A 26602-nucleotide genomic window follows, 5' to 3' on the forward strand; every position below is an offset into this window, starting at 1 on the left:
CCATACCGAAAAAGAGTTTGGTTGATCTGAAGTTGAATTCCCTTAACTTCAATTCGACCAAGTCGGGTTGAAAACCGCAATAGGGGCATAAATATTAAAAGTAGAAAACTCCTTTCCAAAACAATAATATGTACTAACAGAAATTTGGGTAAGAAATAATTTTGTTTTGTTTAACACATATGTAGGTAATATATTCTTTAACAAATGTATTTATTACCTTTAACAGACTGTAAACAGATTTGATAACCAATGTAATATTATGTCATTTAGGGGATTCCTATAGTCTCATAAATATATAAGTCATAAAAAAATACAATGCTTGTGAACACCACGATATAAATTTGTAATGGCAAATCAATTTTTAATGAGCTGATTGAAATAACACAAATACCAATATTTGCAATAATAAGTATTGGGCAGTAAAATTGCCAAGATAATGGATGCGCTGTGCAAGAATCAGTCCTTAAGTTTACCATTATAAGCAAATAATTGAGTTTTACTATTATAAGCAAATCTCACTTTAAGGTTTATTTTAATTATTCCTTTACGTAAAAATTATGTTCCACTCGTAAAAGTGTCCATCTCGTAATACCAATGTCATCAATTGCGTCATAACGTACTTGATAACATTTATGACAGCCGTTTAAACAAAAAGGCTCGTGTTCGTCTAGAAGAATTTTGCACATGTTAGATTGTATAAAAGTGTTTTTAACACAAATGGTAGAGCAGCACAGCTTCCTATAGACTTACAACTATATTTAGGTTGGAATCTTCCGGGGATGGATTATCCACACAAAAGCTGACTTCACTGTTTAGCGCGAGCGATCCAAAATATAACTAGATGCATATTTAAAGCAACATTGAGGTTAAAGGAGAAGTTTCTGCTTTGACCAAATAAAAATGAACGGTTAGAAAAATTCGATAGCTTGAAGGAATTAAAAATTAGAAAACAAAATGAGCAAAATAAAAAACAATGTTAAAGCTGATGGCTTAACCGCTAGTGCTATATATATAAATTGTAATTATATTATTCTTTGTATAAAAAAAACAATGTATAGAGTGGATTATGGCTGCGTTATTCATAATATGCTAATCAATTTCCAATTTAAAAACAGCGCATTGAAATTGACCCTCAATATATCTTACAACCAGGAAGTAGTCTCCTTGACTACATACAAAATCATATAACAACTTAATATTCAACAGTATATATTATTCAAACATGTATATTCGCTATTTATAAATTCTCACAAAAATAAAAATGTTTTTTAATTTAAAAATTAATAGAAAAAGTAATTATTGAAAAGAAACTTCAGGTACTCTAAACAATTTAAAGTTCACTTGAATCACTATATTAACATGCACTTGTCTATATTTGTGCTTCAAAACATCCACTGCCAATCTTTCTTCCATTTGTAATTCCATTATTTTTCATTTTTCTTGATTTTGCGGTTCTTTCAGTTTTATTTCCATTTTTTACTTTTAGTACTAATTGTTGCTTTTCTCTTAACTCCATTTGTTTTTCTTTAATCACCAATTCTCTTTCTCAAAATTACAAGTCATTCTCTCTAAAAATCATTTCTTGCTCAATTGTCTGTTTTTCCAGCTGGATAATTTCAGAATAAAATTGTAGGATATCTGATGGCGTAGTTGTGAAATAGATTCCTTTACGGATCGTCCTTTTTCCACATTCGCTTTCGTCATCTGAATAGTTTCAGTTAACAAAATCTCGATGACACTACCGACTCAACCAGTCTTCCGCCGAAAATTCCATCCATTTCATAAAAAACGTACACATTTTAAGTAAAGTGACTGAAATAAAAATATGTAGTTATTCTAAGTAACAGCAGAAAAATTAATGACATTTAAATAAAAATTCTCAATTTACAAGTCATTCCACTCCATTTTATGGTCCGAACCATTTGCACAAAATCGTAATTGTCCTCAATACTTTCTATTTGCTTTACTTCCATTCGCATGCAGAAACAGTCACCTTCCAGTCCACCGCAACGTTGTTCTCTTTTGCAAATCGTCTATAATAAATTCGAGACATTGGCTTCTATAATTTAAATTATAATAGATTACTTCTAAATTGTATTTCAATTAATAGATATATGGGTCGGCTTTAGTATACCGTCCCAGGATTTCGGGAATAAAATGGGTAATGTCGGATAGAGGAGACTCTCCAGATCACGAATATATATGGTTATAGCGGCAGGAAGCTTATTGTTTTCGAGATATTCGCGTTTAAAGTTGAAAATTTGCAATATTTTAATTACATATTTTCGATATATAAAATTAATTTTGCATTTATATTTTTCAATTTTATATACACTAACACATCACTAATTCATTTGTACACATTTATTTTATATAATATAGTGCAAAAATAGCTTTTAATATACATTTAAATTATTGTTGAATTATAATTATTTAAGAATAACAAATGAATTACAAACTGACAAATAATCAGTGTTACCTTACCGACATCACTTTTAAAATAACTAAATGAAATAAACTGAACAGATTATACCCCAAATATGAGAATCAACAACCTATCAAAAAAATAACCCTGATCGGTCAAACGCCGAGGTGTATCAGATCTTTTTCGCAAAAAGAAGTTCTACGCGAAAAAAATTTAATACACCCCTGTGTTGGACCTTTTTTTTTTTTGAAGTGCGGCCGAAGGCCGTCCACGCAAAAAGGAGTTCTACGCGAAAAAAATTTGATACACCCCGGTGTTTGACCGACCAGGGTTATTTTTTTTGAAGCGCGGCCGAAGGCCTCCCACGCAAAAAGGAGTTCTAAGCGAAAAAAATTTGATACACCCCGGTGTTGGACCGACCAGGGTTATTTTTTTGGAAGCGCGGCCGAAGGCCGCCCACGCAAAAAGGAGTTCTACGCGAAAAAAATTTGATACACCCCGGTGTTGGACCGACCAGGGTTATTTTTTTGAAGCGCGGCCGAAGGCCGCCCACGCAAAAAGGAGTTCTACGCGAAAAAAATTTGATACACCCCGGTGTTGGACCGACCAGGGTTATTTTTTTTGAAGCGCGGCCGAAGGCCGCCCACGCAAAAAGAAGTTCTACGCGAAAAAAATTTGATACACCCCGGTGTTGGACCGACCAGGATAATTTTTTCTGAAACGCGGCCAAAGGCCGCCCACGCAAAAAGGAGTTCTACGCGAAAAAAATTGATACACCCCGGTGTTGGACCAACCAGGGTTATTTTTTTTGAAGCGCGGCCGAAGGCCGCCCACGCAAAAAGGAGTTCTACGCGAAAAAAATTTGATACACCCCGGTGTTGGACCGACCAGGGTTATTTTTTTTTGAAGCGCGGCCGAAGGCCGCCCACGCAAAAAGGAGTTCTACGCGAAAAAAATTTGATACACCCCGGTGTTGGACCGACCAGGGTTATTTTTTTTGAAGCGCGGCCGAAGGCCGCCCACGCAAAAAGGAGTTCTACGCGAAAAAAATTTGATACACCCCGGTGTTGGACCGACCAGGGTTATTTTTTTTTTGAAGCGCGGCCGAAGGCCGCCCACGCAAAAAGGAGTTCTACGCGAAAAAAATTTGATAGACCCCGGTGTTGGACCGACCAGAGTTATTTTTTTGAAGCGCGGCCGCCCACGCAAAAAGGAGTACTATGCGAAAAAAATTTGATACACCCCGGTGTTGGACCGACCAGGGTTATTTTTTTTGAAGCGCGGCCGCCCACGCAAATAGGAGTTCTACGCGAAAAAAATTTGATAGACCCCGGTGTTGGACCGACCAGGGTTATTTTTTTATAGGTTGTTAATTCTCGTATTTGGGGTATAATCTGTTCACATTATTACAAATGATGTCGATAAGGTAACATTGATTATTTGACAGTTTGTAATTCATTTGTTATTCTTAAATAATCACAATACAACAATAGTTTAAATGTATATTAAAAGCTATTTTTGCACTAAATCATATAAAATAAATGTGTACAAATGAATTAGTGAAGTGTTAGTGGATATAAAAGTGAAAAATTAATTTTATATATCGAAAATATGTAATTAAAATATTGCAAATTTTCAACTTTAAACGCGAATATCTCGAAAACTATAAGCTTCCTGCGGCTATAACTATATACATATATCCTTGATCAGGATAATCTCCTCTATCCGACCATATCCTTTTTATACTACTTCATAATACTTCAAAATACTTGTTTTGTCTCAAAATTTAACCAATGATTTCTCATTTCTCAACAGCCACTTTTTTGTTGGGTTGGAACGCACCCACTTTGCTTATGCCTAAAAGCACATTTAATTAGAAAAATTGTATTTATTATGCATTTTCATATTACCTGTATAATATTATACTACTCCATTAATCCAGAAACCGTCGAAAATAGCAAATTGAAAGAAATTCAAATTCAAACACAAATCTAACCAAAAGCAAATAGAAGTAAACAGGAATCAGCTGATTAGTTATAACAAACCAAATACATAGCGTTCAGAGTTCTATTTGTATTTTATTATACTCTCGGAACAAAGTTGCTAAGGAGAGTTTTATACTTTTGTTCACATAACGGTTGTTTGTAAGTCCTAAAACTAAAAGAGTCAGATATAGGGTTATATATACCAAAGTGATCAGGGTGACGAGTAGAGTTGGGCACAATTCTGATTTCTTTGGCGCCGCGATTTGAAGGTACCGTTGGAAAGAAGAAGTCCTCCTGATTAAAAAATATATGGGGGTAACGGTACCGCAAACGCTTAGTTTACGAGATATTCGACCTTAAAGTTCAAAAATTCCCAAAATTCGAACATTTCAACCAGCTATTTTACCACATTAAACACACTTTACTCACATTTTTCATTTCAAATTAATTAAACTAAACTATAAACTTTTAAATAAATCCACATTTTACACTTTTAACAGTCTTTTTACCGAAGAAATCTTTATTTTAAAAATTATATTTTACACTCGTAGTGAACATCATGTGTGTGCTAAAAATTACGATGATATGGAGCGCTGCCTTGTGATAATAAGGAAATTCGCTGAAATGCCTTCTTTCCGGCTACGTGTTGCTGTGGCTGAGTGATTCAAGAGGGATTTTAAAGACAAAATTTAACACAAATTAACATAACATTTTTATAACATATTTAATAAATACTTTAAATATTTTTATTTGATATATATACTCTAAATGTCTTTAATCGTAATAAATCACAGTTATTGAACATTAAGCGCCAATCGATGTTCAATATTTTTGATCAATCGGTCCTTTGTTAATACAAATAAACTTGATGGTCTTCCTACTCGTGAACACGCTACGTATAATTGCCCATGGGAGAAACATGGATTTTCCAAGTCTAATCCGCAAATAGACATTGTTTGGCCTTGGGATTTATTTATAGTCATCGCGAAAGCTAAACGAATGGAAAACTGTAGTCTTTTAAATAGTAGAATCGGATGGTATCATCGGAATTTGTGTTTTTCATTTGGGAAGTCGATTTTCAGCAGAAATTAGATTCATTGCTCTAATAAACATTTGTTTGTTTACATTTTTTCCTTTTTGTAGTGTCTAAATCAGCTGTGATAATTTAATAGATTTCCATTGTATTTGCACCGTTTTTACACAATCTATTTTTTAATATAAATACACAAATTTCAATAAAAATTAAATTTAATTGAGAATTTCCACCTATGTGTTCCAGCACCTGAGCAAATAAACCAGCTGTAGAATTTCAGTTAAACGAAAAGGTCTCAGATTGTTGTAATTGGTGCTTTTGTTGTGGGTTGTTTTCCAATTGGAGAAGTAATACCCAACTGTTCGCATAGGGTTGCAAAGTCTTTATTGTTTTTTGTTTGTTTTTTCAATGATAAGTGAGCAATAAAAAAATAATTGTAAAATAGTACAGTCAAAACCAGTATTTTTATAAATCAGCTAAAATATATTGCTTTTTTAACTTATACCATGTTCAGACCGACACTTAATCACACGATTTCGGCTGTTGAATGGATTATCCCACTAATCTTAAAAATTTATCAAGATTTCGCCATACAAAGATGACAGTTCCAAATCACTTCATTGAAATGATTTGAAACTGATCCACGCTAAATCTCTCTGTGCGACTCTGATTTTCCGCAATCTACTTGTCAGCTCTGGAAATCTGTTACATTATCACAGCTGATTTAGACACTACAAAGGGGAAAAAATGTAAACAAACAAATTTTTTTAAAGCAATGAATCTAATTTCATCTGAAAATCGACTTAACAAATGAAAAAATGCATCCACTATTTCTATTAAATGGAAAATATTTAAAAAAGCCGTATTTTTATTTCAAAATACTATATTACAATCTTTTCTTTTGATAAATATTAAGCGATGTTAATTCTTTAATGACTATAACAGCTGTTTTTTAATCTTTTTAACGGCAGTGAGAACACTGTTGGGTTATGAAATGCTTAAATGTAATCTAATCTTTTAAATTTTCGGTCTGAACATGGTATTACATTGTTTTGCGTTTAATTTAAGTTTACATTCATAATTTGTAATTTAATTAAACTTATTTGTGCTGGTAACCCTTCTCTTTATGTATAATATGATATAAATAAATGCATACATGCATCTCCTAAATAGAAATAGTTATTCCTGCATACACACCACCGGTGGTCATCGAATGGCATCCACATAGGGTATTGTAGTAAACTACCTGCCGCATACAACACTGCGCTGTTGGCATTTAATTTTGGTAAGTGTTCAGTGTTGTCGGTATTGTCAGTGTTGTTTTTGCGACAGCTAAAAATTATAAACTTTTAATTTAATTTAATTTAATGTGAATGAATTTCACTGTTCTCTGACTTTGTAGATTATATAATTGGCTGTATTTATGTAACTGTAAGTTAGAAGTAAAATAAAATGTTAATTATTAATTGTGGAGACGATAAAATTGTAGTTTATATAAAACGTTTGTATTTTTATCATACCTGTTGAATACTTACTCAATCCAATCAATAATTAGCGACATCTGTTAGAATCTTTTTGAACTAACAAATAATACAAATAATTTGCAATAATATAATATTGCGAGTATAAATTGAGATGTAAGCTATCCTATCATCTAAGTTGGACCAAATTACATGTATATGCCAACTTACATGAATATCAGTTGACTCGTTTTTGAGTTTACTCAAAACATACACACGGACACTGGATTTTTATATATTAAGATTATATAATAATATTATACATATATATTCTCACCTAATATACAAAAAAACGTATTATCAAAAATAAATGGAAAGCGCTGACAGATATAATAACCAAAATTTAACCATTTTATAACAAAAACTCAAATTTTGTTTTAATATCAGTGCAAGATAACCAAAAAATATAACCACTTTATAACGAAACTCAATATATTTTTTTTATTTTAACGCAGAAAGGAGTACTACGCGAAAGTACTTCAGTCACATAAATCACATATTACACATATACATATGTATGTAGAAAGAATTTTTTTGTAGTTAATATAGAAAAAAGAATCACGCGAAAAGCAAACAAAGAAAAAGTGTTAAACATCCTACATATTTGCTGTTTAAGATGTGGCAAGGCTTGTTTTCCTCATAATTGTAAACAATCTGACCTTTTCAACGATGAGTGTGCTAAGTGATTTTTAAATTAATAAATTGAGGTAAAATATTCCAAAATAAAAGTGAAATGTGAACTTATTTCAATGTTTAAAGTGTATATTTAAACATACAGAGTGAAAAACGTGAAAAAATTTAGTGAAACATAGAGATGTACCATGTGTTATTAGTGCAAATTTTTGAACTTTAAATCGTGAATATTTTAAAAAATAAAAGTTATTTTTATATTATTTTTGGATATTTCTTCTCTGGAGAAGCTCCCCTATCCGCATATACCCCATTTATACGGAAATTCGGTTTTTTTACCCCTCCGCCAAAGTAATCGGAATCGTGCCTAGAGATGAAATCCGGATGTCCGTCCGTCTGTCCGCCCGTCCGTGCAAGCTGTAACTTGAGTAAAAATTGAGATATCCTGATGAAACTTGGTACATAAGAAGGTTAAGTTCGAAGATGGGCAAAATCGGCCCACTGCCACGCCCACAAAATGGCGAAAACCGAAAACGTATAAAGTGTCATAACTAAGCCATAAATAAAGATATTAAAGTGAAATTTGACACACAGTAATTTTTTGGAAAAGTGGGCGTGGCCCCGCCCCTACTAAGTTTTTTGTACATGTCTCGGAAACTATTATAGCTATGTCAACCAAACTCTATAAAGTCGTTTCCTTCAGGCATTTCCATATACAGTTCAAAAATGGAAGAAATCGGATAATAACCACGCCCACCTCCGATACAAAGGTTATGTTGAAAATCACTAAAAGTGCGTTAACCGACTAACAAAAAACGTCAGAAACATTAAATTTTACGGAAGAAATGGCAAAAGGAAGTTGCACCCAGGCTTTTTTTAAAAATTGAAAATGGACGTGGCGTCGCCCACTTATGGACCAAAAACCATATCTCAGGAACTACTAGACCGATTTCAATGAAATTCGGTATATAATATTTTCTTAACACCCTGATGACATGTACGAAATGTGGGTGAAATCGGTTCACAACCACGCCTTCTTCCAATATAACGCTATTTTGAATTCCATCTGATGCCTTCTCTGTATAATATGAGTGGAACCAATGATGATTATGACTATCCTATATTTAGGAACCAATGATGATAGCGGAATAAAACTTTACACAAATACGGTATTTGAAAAATATGTAAATGACGTATAATGAAATCTCGATTATCACTTTATCATGCGAGAGTATAAAATGTTCGGTGACACCTGAACTTAGCTCTTCCTTACTTGTTTTTGTATGCAATCCAACCTCAAATTTTTTAAACTAGAATACAAATTTATGATTTTATGATATTACGATGAGTTATGACAACTTGTAAGTCTCCTAATTATGTATTCCGGATACTTTTACAATATTTATTGATTTATTGGCTTCTTTTATTTTTATACAGTTAGCGTATTTATTATTTAACTTATCTCTTATGTTATTAAGTATTATTTCTTTTTATCATACAAAATGCATTATTCAACTCTATTTTAACAAACTGGACTGATGAATAAAATTTGCTTTCGCTTTTATTATTTCTTCTTCAATTAGCAATTTATTTTGTGCTACTGATATTGCTTTAAATAGTTTATAGGTTTTTGGTACTTTTGGATATTAATATACAAGTATGTATGTATATTATTATTATATGATATTGCTACATTAATTCTTTCCTCGCTTATTATTTGGTATATAAGGGTTTGTACTTGAGGTTTAATTTTTAATATGTTCATACAAATAAATGTCAATGGAAAAAATAACGATTTTTCAATGTCTGGTTAGCAGCTCCACGCTGTACTTCTGAGAATCTGCTGTATAAACATTGCGTACAAGAAATTCCTGTTCTTTTGCCGTTGCGCGGCTGATGACTCACGCAAATCAACGAGCAAAGTATCGACGTGGGAATCAGCCCAAGATCTAAAAAGATCAATACAGCGAGAAATGTCGATTCAGATATTATCGGAATTATGACTGAATTCAACCCACTAAAAGGTTCAACGTCAGCAACACAGTTCATATCGCGTACTGAAGAGTTGCTACAATGCTACGGCTGGAAGGAGAAAAGAGTTTTAATCGCAGTTCAACACAAAATGAAAGGCATGGCCAAACGTTGGTTAAATGCACAACCACTTTTCCAAACATGGTCACAATTTGTATATGCATTTAGAGCACAACGCATAAGCTACTTATGAATCGTAAACGTAAAAACGGCGAAGATTACATAGAGTACTTTTACTCAAAGGTAGGGTGGATATGCATATCATCAGCGGCCTCTATAATTTTGCAATAACGAAGCCATTAGAAACGATGAATTTAACAACGTGGAGTGAACTATTAGTGGCATTAATGAATCTATCAGCAATTAATAGTACATCGGTAACATCAATACCACCAAACCCACATGCAACGAAGACCGAAACTAAATTCCACGGGAGGCACACAAATAAAGTTCTTCAACTGCAACGAGTTGGGACACATTGCAGCCAAGTGTCCGCTACCAAAACGTAAATTAATGTGCACGATATGTTCAAAAATGGGCCACGAAGCTGAAACGTGCAGTAAAAAAGCATCAGTTGCTTTAGAATACGACGAGGCACCTCTGAATCTGAATGGGAATAAACTCGAAGTGTTCATCGATTCGGGCAGCGTATGCTCGTTGATACGGAAAACGGCAGCCCTTCGTGCCGTTCTCACAGCGACCAACATTGCCAAAAGTTTTAAATGAACTGCTAGACAATGACATAATCCGGCCCAGCGATTCACCACACGCAGCGTCAGTCCTCCTACTAAAGAAGTCTAACGGGGAAAGTCGTTCGTGTATCGACTACCGAGCGCCCAAAGAGGTCACGGTTAAGAAGAACTACTACACGTAAAGTGCCCTGGAGACGATCAAATAATTGCGTCAAACAGTGCATATGGGTTAGTGATGTTCAATCGTGTTTTGCCCGCAAACGTTCAAATTAACACGTCAAACATCAGTTTAGTTTTAAGGTCGTAGCGAACGGTCATCATGTCAGCGTCGGATGATTATACATATGTTATTGGCATGTGTTTTTGTTATTTTATTTATTTATTTTATTTGATTTATTTGATTTTATTTTATTATATTTTATTTGAATTTACTTTATTTATTTTATTTTATTTATTTGATTTTATTTATTTTAAAATTTTAGACTTATTTCAATTCAATTAATTTTTCTGTGTCCTCTCAACTTGAAATCTTCATTGCAAATGAGCTCATGCTTGTCAAACATGAGTGGAGACGATCAAATTATCGTCTGTCAAATAGAAATATCAAAAATTTTTGATTTTCATTAAACAGAGCCGACAACAAGTCGGTGTAGCGTACGTGCAGCCGACGATACCAAAACACTTAAAGTGTTTGATGCAATTATTTGATCGTCTCCAGGGCACTTAATGCCGATAGTCGAAGAGCAGCTTTAACGGCTATCGGGAATTAAGATATTTTCAACATTGGACATGACATCCGGCTACCAGTACCAATGAAGGAAGAATCAAAGAAATTCACTGAATTTTTAACACCTGAGGGATTGTTTGAGTCTAACGTGATGCCTTTTGGTCTGGTAGACGGTCCCATGGCTTTCCAGGAAATTATCGTCAATCTAATCAACACACAGAAGCCTCGAGACAAAGTGGCCATTATAGCCACAAGGACAGTCGACAAAGGCATCGAGGTACATAAACAATTCCTTGGAGCCGTAACTTCATATTTTTCTTCTTAATTGGCGTAGACACCGCTTACGCGATTATAGCCGAGTTAAAAACAGCGCTCCAGTCGTTTCTTCTTTTCGCCACGTGGCGCCAATTGGATATTCCAAGCGAAGCTAGGACAAGCCGAGTAGAAAATCGTTCGGCTGTCTGTTGTGATTGCAGCTTCTCGACGTCGAACCTTCCTTGTGTTTGTTGACGTGCGCTGTTGCTGCACAGAGGCGGGTGCGAATCTTGGCTGCAACAAGATAGTGATCGATGTTAGGACCTCGGAGCGCACGCACATTAAAACACTGGAGACGTATCTTCTGTCCATCACAACATGATCGATCTGGTTGGTAGTTTTTCGATCCGGAGACAGCCAGGTAGCTTGATGAATCTTCTTATGCTGGAATCTAGTACTACAGCTAACCTCGGCCTCGGCGAAGTCGATCAGCCTCAACCCATTTGGGGATGTTTCGTCGTGGAGGCTGAATTTAACGGCCGTAGTGCCAAAAATACCTTCTTTGCCCACCCTGGCGTTAAAGTCGCCAAGCACGATTTTGACATCGTGGCGGGGGCAGTTCTCATAAGTGCGCTCCAAGCACTCATAAATGGCATCTTTGGTCACATAGTCCTTCTCTTCCCTCGGGACGTGGGCGCAAATCAGCGATATGTTGAAGAACCTCGCTTTGATGTGGATTGCGGCTAGACGTTCATTCACCGGTGTGAATGATAGTACTCGGCGACGGAGTCTCTCTCACACCACGAATCCCACACCAAACTTGCGCTCCTTTATATGGCCACTGTAGTAAATGCCACATGGACCTACTCGTCTCTGTCCTTGTCCCGTCCGTCGCATTTCTTGGACGGCGGTGATGTCAGCCTTTATTTTCACGAGGACATCAACCAGCTGGGCAGCGGCACCTTCCCAATTAAGGGACCGGACATTCCAGATGCATGCCCTCAACTCGTAGTACTTATTTCGTTTGCCATGGTCGTCATCAAAAGGGTGGTCTCTCATCCGAGGCTTGTTGCTTCATTTCATTGGGGGTGTTTGTTTTACGTGGCGGGTCCCAAACACAGCGCATAACCCTGTGTAGGGGATATTTGATTTCTCACTTTAGCTCGCCTTCAAACGAATGTTCTTAGGCTACCCAGAGGATACTTGGTCAAAGACCGGAAGTCGTGAGCTGCTTGAGTCATATGTAAAAGAATCGTTTCTGGCCACTCCCAAGTGAATGGCAATCAGAGAACTTTCCTCACTTGCGTGAACTTCTACACATGACTCCATCCTCCGTAACTGCATCAGGTCTTACGATTAGACCATTCAAATGCACATCCTTAGTGCAGCAAGTACGTTTTCTGGGGCATGATATAAACGGTAAAGGCATACGACCAGAGGAACTCAAAACCAAAGTAATTAAAGAGTTTCTGCAGCCAACAACAACAAAAGCTGTACGACAATTTCTGGTCATAACTGGTTATTTCCGGAAATTTATTAAAGGCTACAGTATTTTGGCACGACTATTGACGTTGCTGCTGAAGAGGAACGCAGAGTTTGTTTGGAATGAGCAACAAATCCACACATTTGAAAGGTTTTAAAGTCTAATAACAATCAAGTCAATAGTAACGATATATGACGCAACAAAAGCACACAAGGTGCACACGGACGCCAGTTCCTCAGGGTTATTCGAAGTGCTAATGCAGAACAACGAGGGTCCGAGTAGAAGCCTGGTTTTTTTTTAGGAGGCAGTGCAATGACGCAGAACGCAAATACACCAGCCACGAACTAAAAGTTCTGGCTATAGTTCAAACATTGCAACGTTACCGAATGTATTTGATTGGCGATCACTAAAGCGACAACAACATTGTTTCACCGTAGAGGTGCAAATAAAACGTTAGCTGATGGGTTAAGCAGATGTCAAACACTCCCACCAGTAGAACCTAAAACGAATGCAGAATCAATTTATCCAGTAGTACAAATTGACAACGATTGGGTATCGGCGATGCAAAGACAAGACGGCACATTAAACGAAATCATCGAAGTTCTAAACAGCAAACAAGCATTCAACGCACGTCAACTGAAAGATGACTATATATGGCAAGGTCAGCGACTATATCGCAAATTAGAGGACAACAAGAGACTAGTGGTTCCGAGAGTCATGTCACTTAGTAAGAGCATGTCACGACGAGGTCATGCCGAACGTGTTAATAAGACAATTTGAGCATCGCTCAAATGCAGCATCAAAGCCGATAAAGAACGGGACGAAGCTCTACCACAACTTCAATGGAGCATAAACTTCCAAAGCACCGCAACGACGATACAAAGCCCTAACCGCTTAGTTTACAACTATAAACTACGCGACGTCACAACAAATCGATTAAGGGGGTATTCTGGTTTAGAAATTTGAAAAAATCGATTTTTTTTTGCATATTTTTATAGTATAACCCTTCAAGAAAATGTTCCTAAGCGGATTTTTCGAAATTCAAATTATTTTCCGAGTTACAGCTCATTTTGTGACTCCGACTCCGACTGTGCGCGTCTAGTTCTCAAAATTCCGAACCACAAAAAACAGGGAAAATACGAAACTTTTTTTCAAACCTCCACCATTTTGTAAAAAAAAAAAAATTCAAAAACGTTTCGTAGTGCGATAACTACACTTTTACTCTTCACGGATTTCGCATAAATTTTCATTTTAGGTTACGGAAATATTTATATCCTGCACACCAGGACAATCCATTGTTTCATCAGTCTCTACTCCTCCGACCTGCAGTTTGTTAAAAGTTAACTTTTTTCTTATATTAATTATGTTTTGTTATCTTAGAATATCAATAAAAAGCATGTAAAAAAAATGGATTGTCAAAATAATTTTTGATTTTTTTATAGCGTCAAAAAAAACCTAAATTTCGAGCTTCTAAACCAGAATACCCCTTTAATCCAAGAATCACACAGACGACGAGGGGAAAATTCAACATGAAGATGTCCGACTAAAATCAGCAGCTGAACGAATAAACATAGAAAGGACCAAATGGAAACAACGACAACAAACAAACATCGTAAACCGAGACAGTATAACGAGTGAGATTCAGTTGTAATAAACTACGTGCCTCCTCCAAAGTGGACATCTCAAAGCTTGATTCGGCATACAAAGATCCATATTTGGTAACGAAGGTATTACCCAACGATCGCTACGTGGTTGAAAATATACCAGATATACCGAATCGGCGGAAGCGCTACGCAGGATTATTTTTGAACGACAATATGAAGCCATGGCGCGCTTTACGTATGACGGATGACGAATACGACACCAAATGTTCACCTAAAAGCATCGACTACATCGCTAATGGAGAATCGTCCCGGAGAGACGATCTATCAGGAGTGGCCGAGCTGATGGCAACCCAGCTGCTGATATGCCGTGTTGCAAGGCAGACAGCAAATAGGAGAGTTGGTAGAAGGCATAAGCGAGTGTCGCTACGTATTTCAATTTCTTTATAGTTCTTGTATATTTTTATATTCGTGATTTTTTTCAATATATTTAATCGACACTTACAATTGTTTTTATTAACAATCCTACCTTTCAAGTTGGTTCAAACTGGACAGCGTGAAACATTTTTCTAAAATCGGTTCAGTACTTTAGGTTAAGTTCACTGGTTATTGATATATAGTATAATAGTAATTTGGAGGATGGAGTAATAGGTAGAAGTTCACGCAAGTGAGGAAAGTTCTCTGATCGCCATTCACTTGGGAGTGGCCAGAAACGATTCTTTTACATATGACTCAAGCAGCTCACTACTTCCGGTCTTTGACCATGTATCCTCTGGGTAGCCTAAGAACATCCGTTTGAAGGCGAGCTAAAGTGAGAAGGCGAAACATCAGATAAATAAAGGAGCGCAAGTTTGGTGTAGGATTCGTGGTGGGAGAGAGACTCCGTCGCCGAGTACTATCATTCACTGCGGTGAATGAACGTCTAGCCACAATCCGAATCAAAGCGATGTTCTTCAACATATCGCTGATTTGCGCCTACGCCCCGACGGAAGAGAAGGACAATGTGACCAAAGATGCCTTTTATGAGTGCTTGGAGCGCACGAAGAAGTTCGAATAGCAATTACCCGCCTGAAAAACAACAAAGCGGCGGGGGCCGATTAATTGCCGGCCGAGCTATTCAAACATGGCGGCGAAGAACTGATAAGGAGCATGCATCAGCTTCTTTGTAAAATATGGTCGGACGAAAGCATGCCCAACGATTGGAATTTAAGTGTGCTATGCCCAATTCATAAAAAAGGAGACCCCACAATCTGCGCCAACTACCGTGGGATTAGCCTCCTCAACATCGCATATAAGCTTCTATCGAGCATATTGTGTGAAAGATTAAAGCCCACTATCAACAAACTGATTGTACCTTATCAGTGTGGCCTTAGATCTGGCAAATCAACAACCGACCAGATATTCATCATGCGCCAAATCTTGGAAAAGACCCGTGAAAGGATAATCGACACACACCACCTCTTCGTCGATTTCAAAACTGCTTTCGACAGCACGAAAATGAGCTGCCTTTATGCCGCGATGTCTGAATTTGGTATCCCCGAAAAACTAATACGGCTGTGTAAGCTGGCGTTGAGCAACACCAAAAGCTCCGTTAGAATCGGAAGGACCTCCCGAGCCGTTCGATACCAAACGAGGTTTCAGACAGGGCGATTCCCTATTGTGCGAATTTTTCAACCTGCTTCTGGAGAAAATAGTTCGAGCCGCAGAACTAAATAGAAAAGGTACCATCTTCTACAAGAGTTACAACTCCTGGCGTATGCTGATGATATTGATATCATCGGCCTCAACACCCGCGCCGTTAGTTCTGCTTTCTCCAAGCTGGACAAGGAAGCAAAATAAATCGGTCTGGCAGTGAACGAGGGCAAGACGAAATATCTCCTGTCATCAAACAAACAGTCGTCGCACTCGCGACTTGGCTCTCACGTCACTGTTGACAGTCATAACTTTGAAGTTGTAGATAATTTCGTCTATCTTGGAACTGAGTAGGCATTTGAGAAACAAAGTCCTCTCTCGACAAACAAAAACCAAACTCTACAAGACACTCATAATTCCCGTCCTGCCATATGGTCTTGGAAGATGTCAACAACGGATGAGTCGACTATGCGAGTTTTCGAGAGAAAAGTTCTGCGAAAGATTTATGGTGCTTTTTGCGTTGGCCACGGCGAATATCGCATTGTATGGAACGATGAGCTGTACGAGATATACGACGACATTGACATAGTTCAGCGAATTAAAAGACAGCGGCTACGCTGGCTAGGTCATGTTGTCCGGATGGACAAAGTATCCAGCTCTGAAAGTATCCGACGCAGTACCCGCCGGGGGAAGCAGAGGAAGAGGAAGACCTCCACTCCGTTGGAAGGACCAAGTGGAGAAGGAACTGGCTTCGCTTGGAATATCCAATTGGCGCCACGTAGCGAAAAGAAGAAACGACTGGAGCGCTGTTGTTAACTCGGCTATAATCGCGTAAGCGGTGTCTACGCCAATTACGAAGAAAAAGTAATTTTATTGGAGCAGCCTTGTAGTTGTTTTATAATTTGGATTAATTCCGAAATTGTTTTAAATTAATCGTTAAATAACTAATTTTAAATAATATTTTCAAATATGATTCAAATGATAAATTCGTAAATCGATATATTCAACTACATTCTTTTGGAGAAAATTCTTTAATAAATAGTCTCCAGAAATGGCAAAAGATAAAGGTGGTATGTATTTCCAAGTCACTAACACCGTATATAAGTTAGCACCCCATACATTCAAAAAGTATCATATGATGCACTAATATCATATGATACAAAGTAATATAATATGACACCACTAAATCGCTGAGAGTGCGACACGTGTAGTGGCAACTGTGGGAAGCGCTGCGTCAGCGAAGTGCCAACCTGTGGGAAGCGCAGCGTCAGCAAACTCCGTACCCGTTGCAGCGGCAAACATAGGTCTAGAGTTAAGTATAATTAATTGTTAATTTTAGTTCTTAAGTGGAATTCAATAAAGGTGCATAGCTCCCAGAAAACATTTTTTTAGTAAAAATAACGAAACGTTTTTTAACTGGCGCCCGAGCAGGGACACCAATTCAAATAAATTCACTCACTCCTACGATTCATAGCGATGAAAGCTCAAGTCACAATTTAATCCCTTGTACAGAAGTTCCAATTAATGTTTTCAAAAACCAATTTTTTTTCAAGATCGATGAAATATCTTCATATCAATTTAAAATAATTTTTCCAACAGTTCATAGACATATAATTACAGAACCAGAGTACAACGAACAGCTATTGATTTCTTACATGAAACGATACCTTAACCCATCTGTTATAAATGGAATTCATACAGAAGAAAGGATAATGGGTATGATGCAAAATATCTATCCTTTTCATTTTAGTAACATTAAAAGCCGATTTACCCAAAAATTAGTTGAAGATATTAGTAACGAACAAGAACAGGAGAACGTCATATTAAAAGAACATTTACGAGCGCATAGGAATGCCACTGAAAACAAAACACAAATTCTCGAAACAAAATATTTTCCAGGTATGTTAAATAAAATAAAACGAATAATAGCCAACTGCACCGTTTGTAAAGAAAATAAGTACGAAAGACATCCCAATCAACCGAAAATTGCCGAAACTCCATTACCAACATATCCAGGACACACAGTCCATATCGATATATTTTTAACAGAGGGAAAAATAGTTATGACAGCTTTGGATAAATTTACAAAATACGCAATAACAAAAAGCCTAAATAGCAGAGCAATAGAAGACGTCAGAAAACCTTTAAGAGATATTATATTTTTCTTCGGAGTACCAAAATTAATAGTTATCGACAATGAGCCATCTTTAAACTCAGCTTCTTTAAAATTTATGATGAAAGACGAATTAGGAATAGAAGTTTACACTACTCCTCGATACAAAAGCCAAGCTAACGGACAAGTGGAAAGGTTCCACTCTACATTAATCGAAATAATGCGTTGCATAAAAGAAAACGGTGGACACAGAAATTTTGAAGAACTTTTAGAAAGAGCAGTATCTGAGTATAATCATTCAGTTCATTCCGCAACATTTAAAAGACCAGTAGACCTATTTTTCATAGAAATGTTACATTTACCCCGAGGACATAGAAAGAACTAGACAAAGCAATTTAGAAAAATTAGCCGAGAAACAAAGAAAGGATATCGAATACCATAATAAGAATAAGAAGGAAATAAAATCATATCTACCAGGACAAATAATATTCGTTAAGAAAAATAGAAGATTAGGAACTAAGTTAAGTAAACCCTACAGTAAGGAAATAGTTAAGGAAGATAGAAATAGTACTGTGTTAACAGAAAAAGGACAAATAATTCACAAAGGTAGAATACGTAACTAAATACGTATGATATTTTTTTTTCAGAATACTACTACCGCTATGCCTGGCGGAAGTACAGATCCTCGACTACTCAAACTCCCAATTAATAACAATAGAAAAGGGAACAGCTAGACTGCAAACAGGAACATTTAGGATAATACATGAAATTGACATAGAAAAATATACGGACACACTTGACCACATAGAAGCGACTATCAAAACTGAAACTATCCGCAAAAACCCTAATTAGCCCTTCATATCCCACTTGATAACACAGATAAGAGCCCAACTTAACAATCTCAAAGTAGAACAAAAATAAAAAGATCGTTAAATTTCCTGGGTAGCGCATGGAAATGGATCGCAGGAAGTCCTGACCATGAAGACTACGAAATAATTTCAAATAAAATAAATAATGTCTTACAAAATAACAATAATCAGGTATTAATTAACAAACTTACAATTGGCAAAATTAGCGAGATAACCAATATTACAAATAATATAATTAAAACCATGCAAAATGAAAAAGTTTAGAAATTGAAGCATTTTTACAGCTAAAATATAAATTAGAAATAATTAAAGAAGAAATTTTAAATATTGCATACGCAATACATTGGGCAAAAGCCAACATAATAAACTCTTTTATTTTATCAAATGAAGAAATAAATATTGTGAAAAGAAGTAATAGACAATGACAATATTCCATATGTAAATTTAGACGAAGCACTCGAATTTTCCGAAATAAAAATTGCAACTAATGGCAAAATTATAATTTATATTGTTAGCCTCCCAACCGTAGATAACCAAAATTGTAAAACATTAGATATTAGGGCAGTAAAAAATAACGGGAGGATCAATAAGATAAATTTTAATACAATTTTAAACTGCGAAAAGGGAATTTATGGAATAGAAAATTATTGTAAGAAATACAATTCCCTACAAATATGCTTAAGTAATAATGTAGTAGATTTAAGTAACGATACTTGTATAATTAATCTTTTAAAAAGTCGTTTGCCAAACTGCACGGAGGTCAACAACCAGCATATCCCAACTATAGAGGAAATGGGACCTGGAATTTTACTTTTAAATAAATACAACGGAGAAATTTTAATAAACAACGAATCTACATTTCTAAACGGGACTTTCATCATTTTGTATACCAACGTAACCTTTGCTATCAACGGGAAAAAGTTCTATAGCGAAGAAAGAACAGCAAGTAAACCACTACCAGCCATCCTACAGCCGTCGTCCGCACCACTCAAGATAGAGGAATTCCTCTCGCTGGAAATGCTGAAACAGCTTAACTTCAACAATACAAAGGAAGTAAGTCTGTTAGAAGCAGCAAACAGAGTTAAATTCGGAACCAGCATCACTCTAATCGTAATTTTAATAATCATCGCCTTAATTTTCGGGAAGAATCTTCTGATGAAAAAAAAAAGAAGAGGAACCCAATAAACTGTCACAAACCGCAATAGAAGGACTCAACCAAATTTTTAATACACCTAAAGGTTCAAACGAGGACGTTTGAATTTCAAGGGGGGACTAGTTAGCACCCCATACATTCAAAAAGTATCATATGATGCACTAATATCATATGATACAAAGTAATATAATATGACACCACTAAATCGCTGAGAGTGCGACACGTGTAGGGGCAACCTGTGGGAAGCGCTGCGTCAGCGAAGTGCCAACCTGTGGGAAGCGCAGCGTCAGCAAACTCCGTACCCGTTGCAGCGGCAAACATAGGTCTAGAGTTAAGTATAATTAATTGTTAATTTTAGTTCTTAAGTGGAATTCAATAAAGGAGCATAGCTCCCAGAAGACATTTTTTTTAGTAAAAAATAACGAAACGGTTTTTAACTTATATAATTATGTATTGCTTTTATAGCCCACAGTATAACCAACAGTTTTCTCGTTAGTTGCATAGTTTAATTCAGTTGATCTTAATATTATTGAAATAAATATGAAGAATCTACCTTCCTGCGATGATTCAACACTCCTTCTTCTTAATGGCGTAGACACCGTTTACGCGGTTATATGTAGCCGACTTAACAACAGCGCGCTAATCGTTTCCTCTCTTAACAATTTGGCGCCAATTTGAGACACCAAGTGCAGCCAGGTCCTTCTCCACCGTATCTCTCCAACGGAAAGGAGGTCTTCCTCTTCCTTCGCTTCATACGGCGGGTACTGTGTCGAATACTTTCAGAGCCGAAGTGTGGACTTTACTTCTCAATTGCCTACTCAGTTGTCAGGAGAAAGCAGAACTAACGGCGCGCTTGTAAAAGCCAATGATATCAATATCATCAGCATACGCCAGCAGCTGTACACTCTTATAGAAGATGGTACTTTCTCTGTTTAGTTATGTGCCTCGAATTATTTTCTCCAGAAGTAGGTTGAAGAAGTCACAAGGAAGGGTCGCCTTGTCTGAAACCTCGATTGGTATCGAACGGCTCGGAGAGTTGCTTCCCGATCCTGACGGAGTTTTCGGTGTTGCTCAACGTCAGTTTACACAGCCGTATTAGTTTTGTGTTTGTGTTTGTTGACGTACGTTTTTGGCTATACAGAGGCAGGTGCGTATCTTGGCTGCAACAAGATAGTGGGTCAAGCTAACGTTAGGACCTCGGAACGTACGCACGTCTAAAACACCGGAGACTTGTCTTCCGTCTATCACAACATAATCGATCTGGTTGGTGGCTTTTCGATCCGGAGACAGCCATTTGATCTGTGTAACTGTTAAAGTGAAAAATATTTGGTTTAGTGGATAGTTTAAACGCCTTATGAAGGTACATACTTAAAGCAGTTTCACGGTTCTTGATTTTTATTTAGAACTATATTAACTTATAATGAAAGAGCATGCAATAACTGCAATTGGATAAAGCGAGAAAACCGCTGAACAACAAATGGCGATGTGTTACAAAAGTAAACAATAAGAAGTCGTTAACGCATTTGCTAACAGATACCCCTCTTACAGGGTATATTGTAAGGTTATATAACGATGTGAAATGAATGTTATGTACCCCAAGCCATTGTCCAAAGTCATATAAGAACCACTGTACTATTTTTACGGTTAAAAAACAAATAGTATTCATGATTGTTTTCAAAAAGTTTTGACTTGATATTATAAAAAAGTTTAATTTTATAAGCATTACCAATCACATTTTCAATGTAGTATTCATTGAGGCAATTAGATCAATTTTAAATACTCATTTCTAAATATATAAGTACATTTATAAGCTACTTAATAATGGGTCAGACTTTCCTTTTAGTATTGGTGAATAGTCTCAAACTTTTTTTCTGTTATTGAAGATTTTGGCTTATTTGAACCCTGCAGACTAGAAGATATTCCTGAACGGCGCCCAGAGGATGCATGGGAATTTAAACCTTGTCAGAAAAAGTTTCTTATGCGACCGGAAGATGAAATAAGTGTAGACAGCATCATTTCTGCGTTGCTCTCAAAAATCGAACCCACTGAAGAGCAGTACAGAGAATGTCAATGGGATGTTACCGCTAAAGAAATGCATAATGAAAAGCAGTCTTTACTCTTCGAAGAAAAACTCTATATATCACGGATTCAAACAGGACCTTGCAAACTAAATGAGGAAAACAAAATCTTTCTAGAAAGTGAACTCAATGAAATTGGTTACATGAAACTTAGCATAGAGGAAAGCTATGATGGTTATGTGGTATTCAGTCGCAGTCAAATGGCGAAGGGTAGAAGCAGAAGCGTGTGTGGGCATTGCTTGAGGGGAAAATATAATGACAAATTTTTATTAATCGTGGAGAAACGAAGTGAATTCGATTACATAGACACGGGCAGAATTGTATGTGCAAAATTTATTTTTTTCCCTTTGATTATTATAATTAATTACAAAGAGAAGGTTCACCATATTTCGCTTAGACTCGAAAGACAATTACGCTTGGTAAATTCTACCAACTTCAAAAGCTGGTGCTGAACATTCTCTATGAGACATATTGTAAATCATTTATATTTCATATACTTATAAAATTAAGATAATTTACCAAAATCGACATGCCACAAAAGGAATACTACAATGTTTATATTTCAAATAGGAGAAAAATATGGAAGCCCGAATCAATGAAAATATTTTGTTAGTTATTCGTGAAACAAAAATTAATGCAGATTCTCAAAAGTTCAAAGCTGAAATTAATGTCAAAAACAGGGAACCAGTATTTATCATGGACGGTGGTATACAACTGCTAATGCGCTATTTGATAATCAATAATTTCATTGGCAAATTTGAATACTATACATTAAATTTATACGGTGAGTTTAATTTTACTTTGTTAATGATAGCAAATATCATAGAATAAAATAAAGTCAATCCTGGTTTCGTAAAACGCCGCGTTAGTGCCAATACCTTTTATCTGACTGGTGTCTGGTTGCATCTCACGCCTTATTATAAAATAAATGGAAATTATTCTTTGAAGCATCACTCGCTTATGTACCACAAATTGTGTGCTTAATTCATAAAATTTATTTAAAAAATTTCTTTTTGAATCAAAAACCTTCATATTATTTCCCACAATATGGCAACGTATCCATACTACTATCAAATTGAAAGGTGCATTTTTAATTTATACTTCGCGTGTTTTTCGAATCGGTAAATATTTTTTCTGTAAGTTAGTAGTATTGTTAGTGACATCCATGCTAAATTTCACCTCAAAATATTCATTAGTATTTGAGATACGCGTCGTTTTGTGAGGCTCTAAAAGTGATTTTTTCGGTTTTTACTATGTATGAATTTATAGAAAAAAGAAGTGCGATAATGCATTCGTAAAAATGCAATGCAAAAAATCGTTCGTTAAAACAGCAGTAGACGGACTTCAAATCAATCAGCCGACGGGGAGACAGGCACTTCAGCCGACGGAAAATTAATAAATTAAAATAAAATGTATTTTTTGTGATAATTTAAACATAAACCCCACAAGTGGTGTGAGAATTGGAATCGAATTCCTTCACGTGAATTAATATTTCTGGGTCAATGAAATATAAAAAATATATTTTTAGTTCCACAAAAGCGGAACCAGGGATAATGGGATGCCCAACTTATTCCAGTGTGAGAGCGCCTTAAAATAAGCGTTAACATTTTCCATTATGGCCAGATCGAACAAAATAAAAGTTTTTGGGCATTTTAAATTAAAACACCCAACACTTATTACGATTGCAAATTATTATATATTGGACTTTTAATATATGACGAAACTACTTAAATCCTTTTTTATGATTTTATGGTAAATTAAAACAACTGACTTTTGATCTTTCAATACTTAATAAGGTGAATTAAGCCTGTTAGTTCTCAATTATTAAATGTTTTTAATCATTTGTAATTGAAAATGTATTCTATTATGCATCAAATTACAAAACGTTTTATGAAATATATTTAAATTTCGCATTTTCTTTGATTTTCATTGTTTTAAATTTTTATTAGCGATCTTGAACAGCGGTAACAAATTCCTCCGTTCAATATATATTTTGGTATAATTTCAATCTGGCCGTTCCAGTCATTCCAATTACAAAACGTCAAAACCTACCCAATCCAGTCAACTGTCAAAGTTCGGTAGGTGAGCGGTTCTCACATTTTCAGTGACAGGAGAGTTGGGGATCTCTTTATCTCTGGCGGAACGTTCTTTATTCATACACGTTTACGACTTAAACAATCTAAATACCAATAACTAAAGACGAAGCAAGCATGCGTGCGGCCTCTATTTATGCATGATAAAGAGATGTCCAACTCATCTCTCATTGGATGTGAGACAGCAATTGCTAAACGTCAAAACCTCCTGAACCTTGACAGCTTCTCGAGTTCAGGAGGTTTTGACGTTTAGCAAGTGGAATTGAGGGATGGCCAGATTGAAATCTTACAAAAAAAATATGTAAACAAAGGGATTTGTTGCATCGGTCAAGACCACTTATAAAGAATGTAAAACAATGAAAATTAAATCAATTTGTAAAATTTAAATGTATTTGATGAAACGTTTTGTAGTGGAAAGCATCATAGCATTAATTTTCAATGGAAAATGATTAAAAACATTTATTGATTGAGAGCTAACAAGCTTAAATCCTTTTATTGGGTATTGAAAGGTCAAAAGCCAGTTGTTTCAACAACCCATAACAAGATTTAAATAGTTTCTTCATATATTAAACGACCTTTATATAATAATTGTTAATCGTACCAAATGTAGGTAAAAAGACAATGTTCATTATTTTATTCACAAATTGAAGTCTAATCTTCTTTTATTTTGGGCCATAACATTTAAAATTTCTTCCTCCGTCACGTCTATATCTCTATGGATATTCAAGAGAGCCATTCCGTTCAGGCGTGCTTCTCCAGTTTTATTTCTTAAATGTGTTTTAAGCCTGCGAAGCGACAGATATAGGGATTGTTGCTCCAATCTTTAAAAAACGATGCACTAAAAAAGTTTTGGATCTCTTTGTTTGATTTAACCAGTTCCTGAAAATATATTCAAAATTTTAGTTAGAAAATATAATCTGAAGAAAAGATTTTTAACCTTTTCCACATTCTAAATTCAGCAAATGAAAAACAAATAATAAGTAAAGTTGTGTATCTAATTCAGACCAGTTTTTTCTGGTTGTTTTTATTAAAAATATAGACATTTTAGTTAAGACACTCAAGTATTTTTTTGCAAATAGCATAATTTTTTTTAATTTAAATTTATTTCACAACAGTTTGCTCATGGAACGAAAACTGAAAGTCATAATAAATGAGTTTTTATTTTTCCTTTATTATGATTAACAATAAACTCTAAAAAATAATAGAAACGTTATTGGTGACTTTTCAGTTCAGAACTAATTTTGAAAAGAAGTCCATTTTCGACTCACAACTCCCCTTAAATCTAAAAAAATCCAGTTCAGCAGCCACAGAGTTATAAGGCAAGCTCATTACTTTGAAGCAAATTAAAAAAATGTCTCTGTCCAGTTTATATTTTTCTGGGTTTTTTAATTGGCCTACATTCCCACAACTTTTTAATACTATCCAGATACAATAGGTTTGTTTTTAGTTTATCATTTTCATAGTTTCAAAAAATTAAATTCTATCAGCAGAAAAGTATCAAAATAGGCCGTTTGTGAACAAAAAAGTATCAAATCACAAAATTTAGAAAAAAAAGTATCAAAAAGATACAATTGTATCAAAACAGCAACGCTGTTAGTGACTAATGTATTCATTTATTTTACATATTCATACATCGTCGGCAGAAAGATTGCTTTGAGAACAACAAATTACAATTTTTCAAATGACTATGTAGAATTAAATTCTATTATTTAAAAATTCAATTAATTTTGGGGGTTTAACACCCCCTTCGTTCGCCCCTGACTTCTTGTAGTATCATATTTTGTTTTAACTATTTAAAATTCTTGTTTTGTAATAATTTTCCGAAATGTGAGTTGATTACATTTTGTTTGTTGTCATTTATCACTATATCGTCAATCTTTTGTTTTATCTCAACCATATCGTCATGGTCGACACTTGTTGGACATCCTTGAGGACTTGAATCCTATTAATTAATGCTATGCCATATAAGAATTCTGTGTCAGCGACTGTATAATCTTGCATGCATTCTGCTTTAGTTTCGTAGTGTTCCAATATCATTGTTAAGTTAACCATTTGGAATAAATATGTAATCTTCTTCCTTGTATGTGTATGAAAGATCGAGACGAATTGCTTTCCTCCTAAATTGGTCACTGTAAGTCCTTGTACTTGAAGGTATATTTGTATCAGTATTATTACTTTGAACATTTCTAATGTTGTCTTTATGGACGACTCTCCCCTTAGTTGTAATGACTGGGTCCTCACGGTTTCCTTTACTACGTGTTTGACGTATTTTTTACTGATAT

At 35.5% G+C, this 26602-nt stretch overlaps 1 protein-coding gene and 1 long non-coding RNA gene across 3 annotated transcripts; one reads left to right on the plus strand and one right to left on the minus strand.

Annotated features, from left to right (window-relative positions):
* Positions 1–1208: 1208 nt before the first annotated feature.
* LOC120781470 lies at positions 1209–4538 on the minus strand. Of its 2 annotated transcripts, none has more exons than XR_005706075.1 (4): positions 4336–4538; positions 4195–4282; positions 1889–2033; positions 1209–1812 (listed from the first exon to the last, which is right to left on the minus strand). It is a non-coding gene; the product is annotated as an uncharacterized LOC120781470 (long non-coding RNA). The 2 variants fall into 2 exon arrangements; XR_005706074.1 differs by having other exon boundaries at positions 4185–4282.
* A 17255-nt stretch (positions 4539–21793) lies between these two features.
* LOC120781494 lies at positions 21794–23058 on the plus strand. Its single transcript, XM_040113718.1, has 3 exons — positions 21794–21974; positions 22033–22547; positions 22798–23058. Exons 1-3 carry the CDS (start codon positions 21971–21973, stop codon positions 23056–23058), a joined length of 780 nt encoding a protein of 259 aa, XP_039969652.1. The 5' UTR covers positions 21794–21970.
* Positions 23059–26602: the final 3544 nt, after the last annotated feature.

Source organism: Bactrocera tryoni, unplaced genomic scaffold, assembly GCF_016617805.1.
Source record: "Bactrocera tryoni isolate S06 unplaced genomic scaffold, CSIRO_BtryS06_freeze2 scaffold_7, whole genome shotgun sequence".
Lineage (NCBI taxonomy): Eukaryota > Metazoa > Arthropoda > Insecta > Diptera > Tephritidae > Bactrocera > Bactrocera tryoni.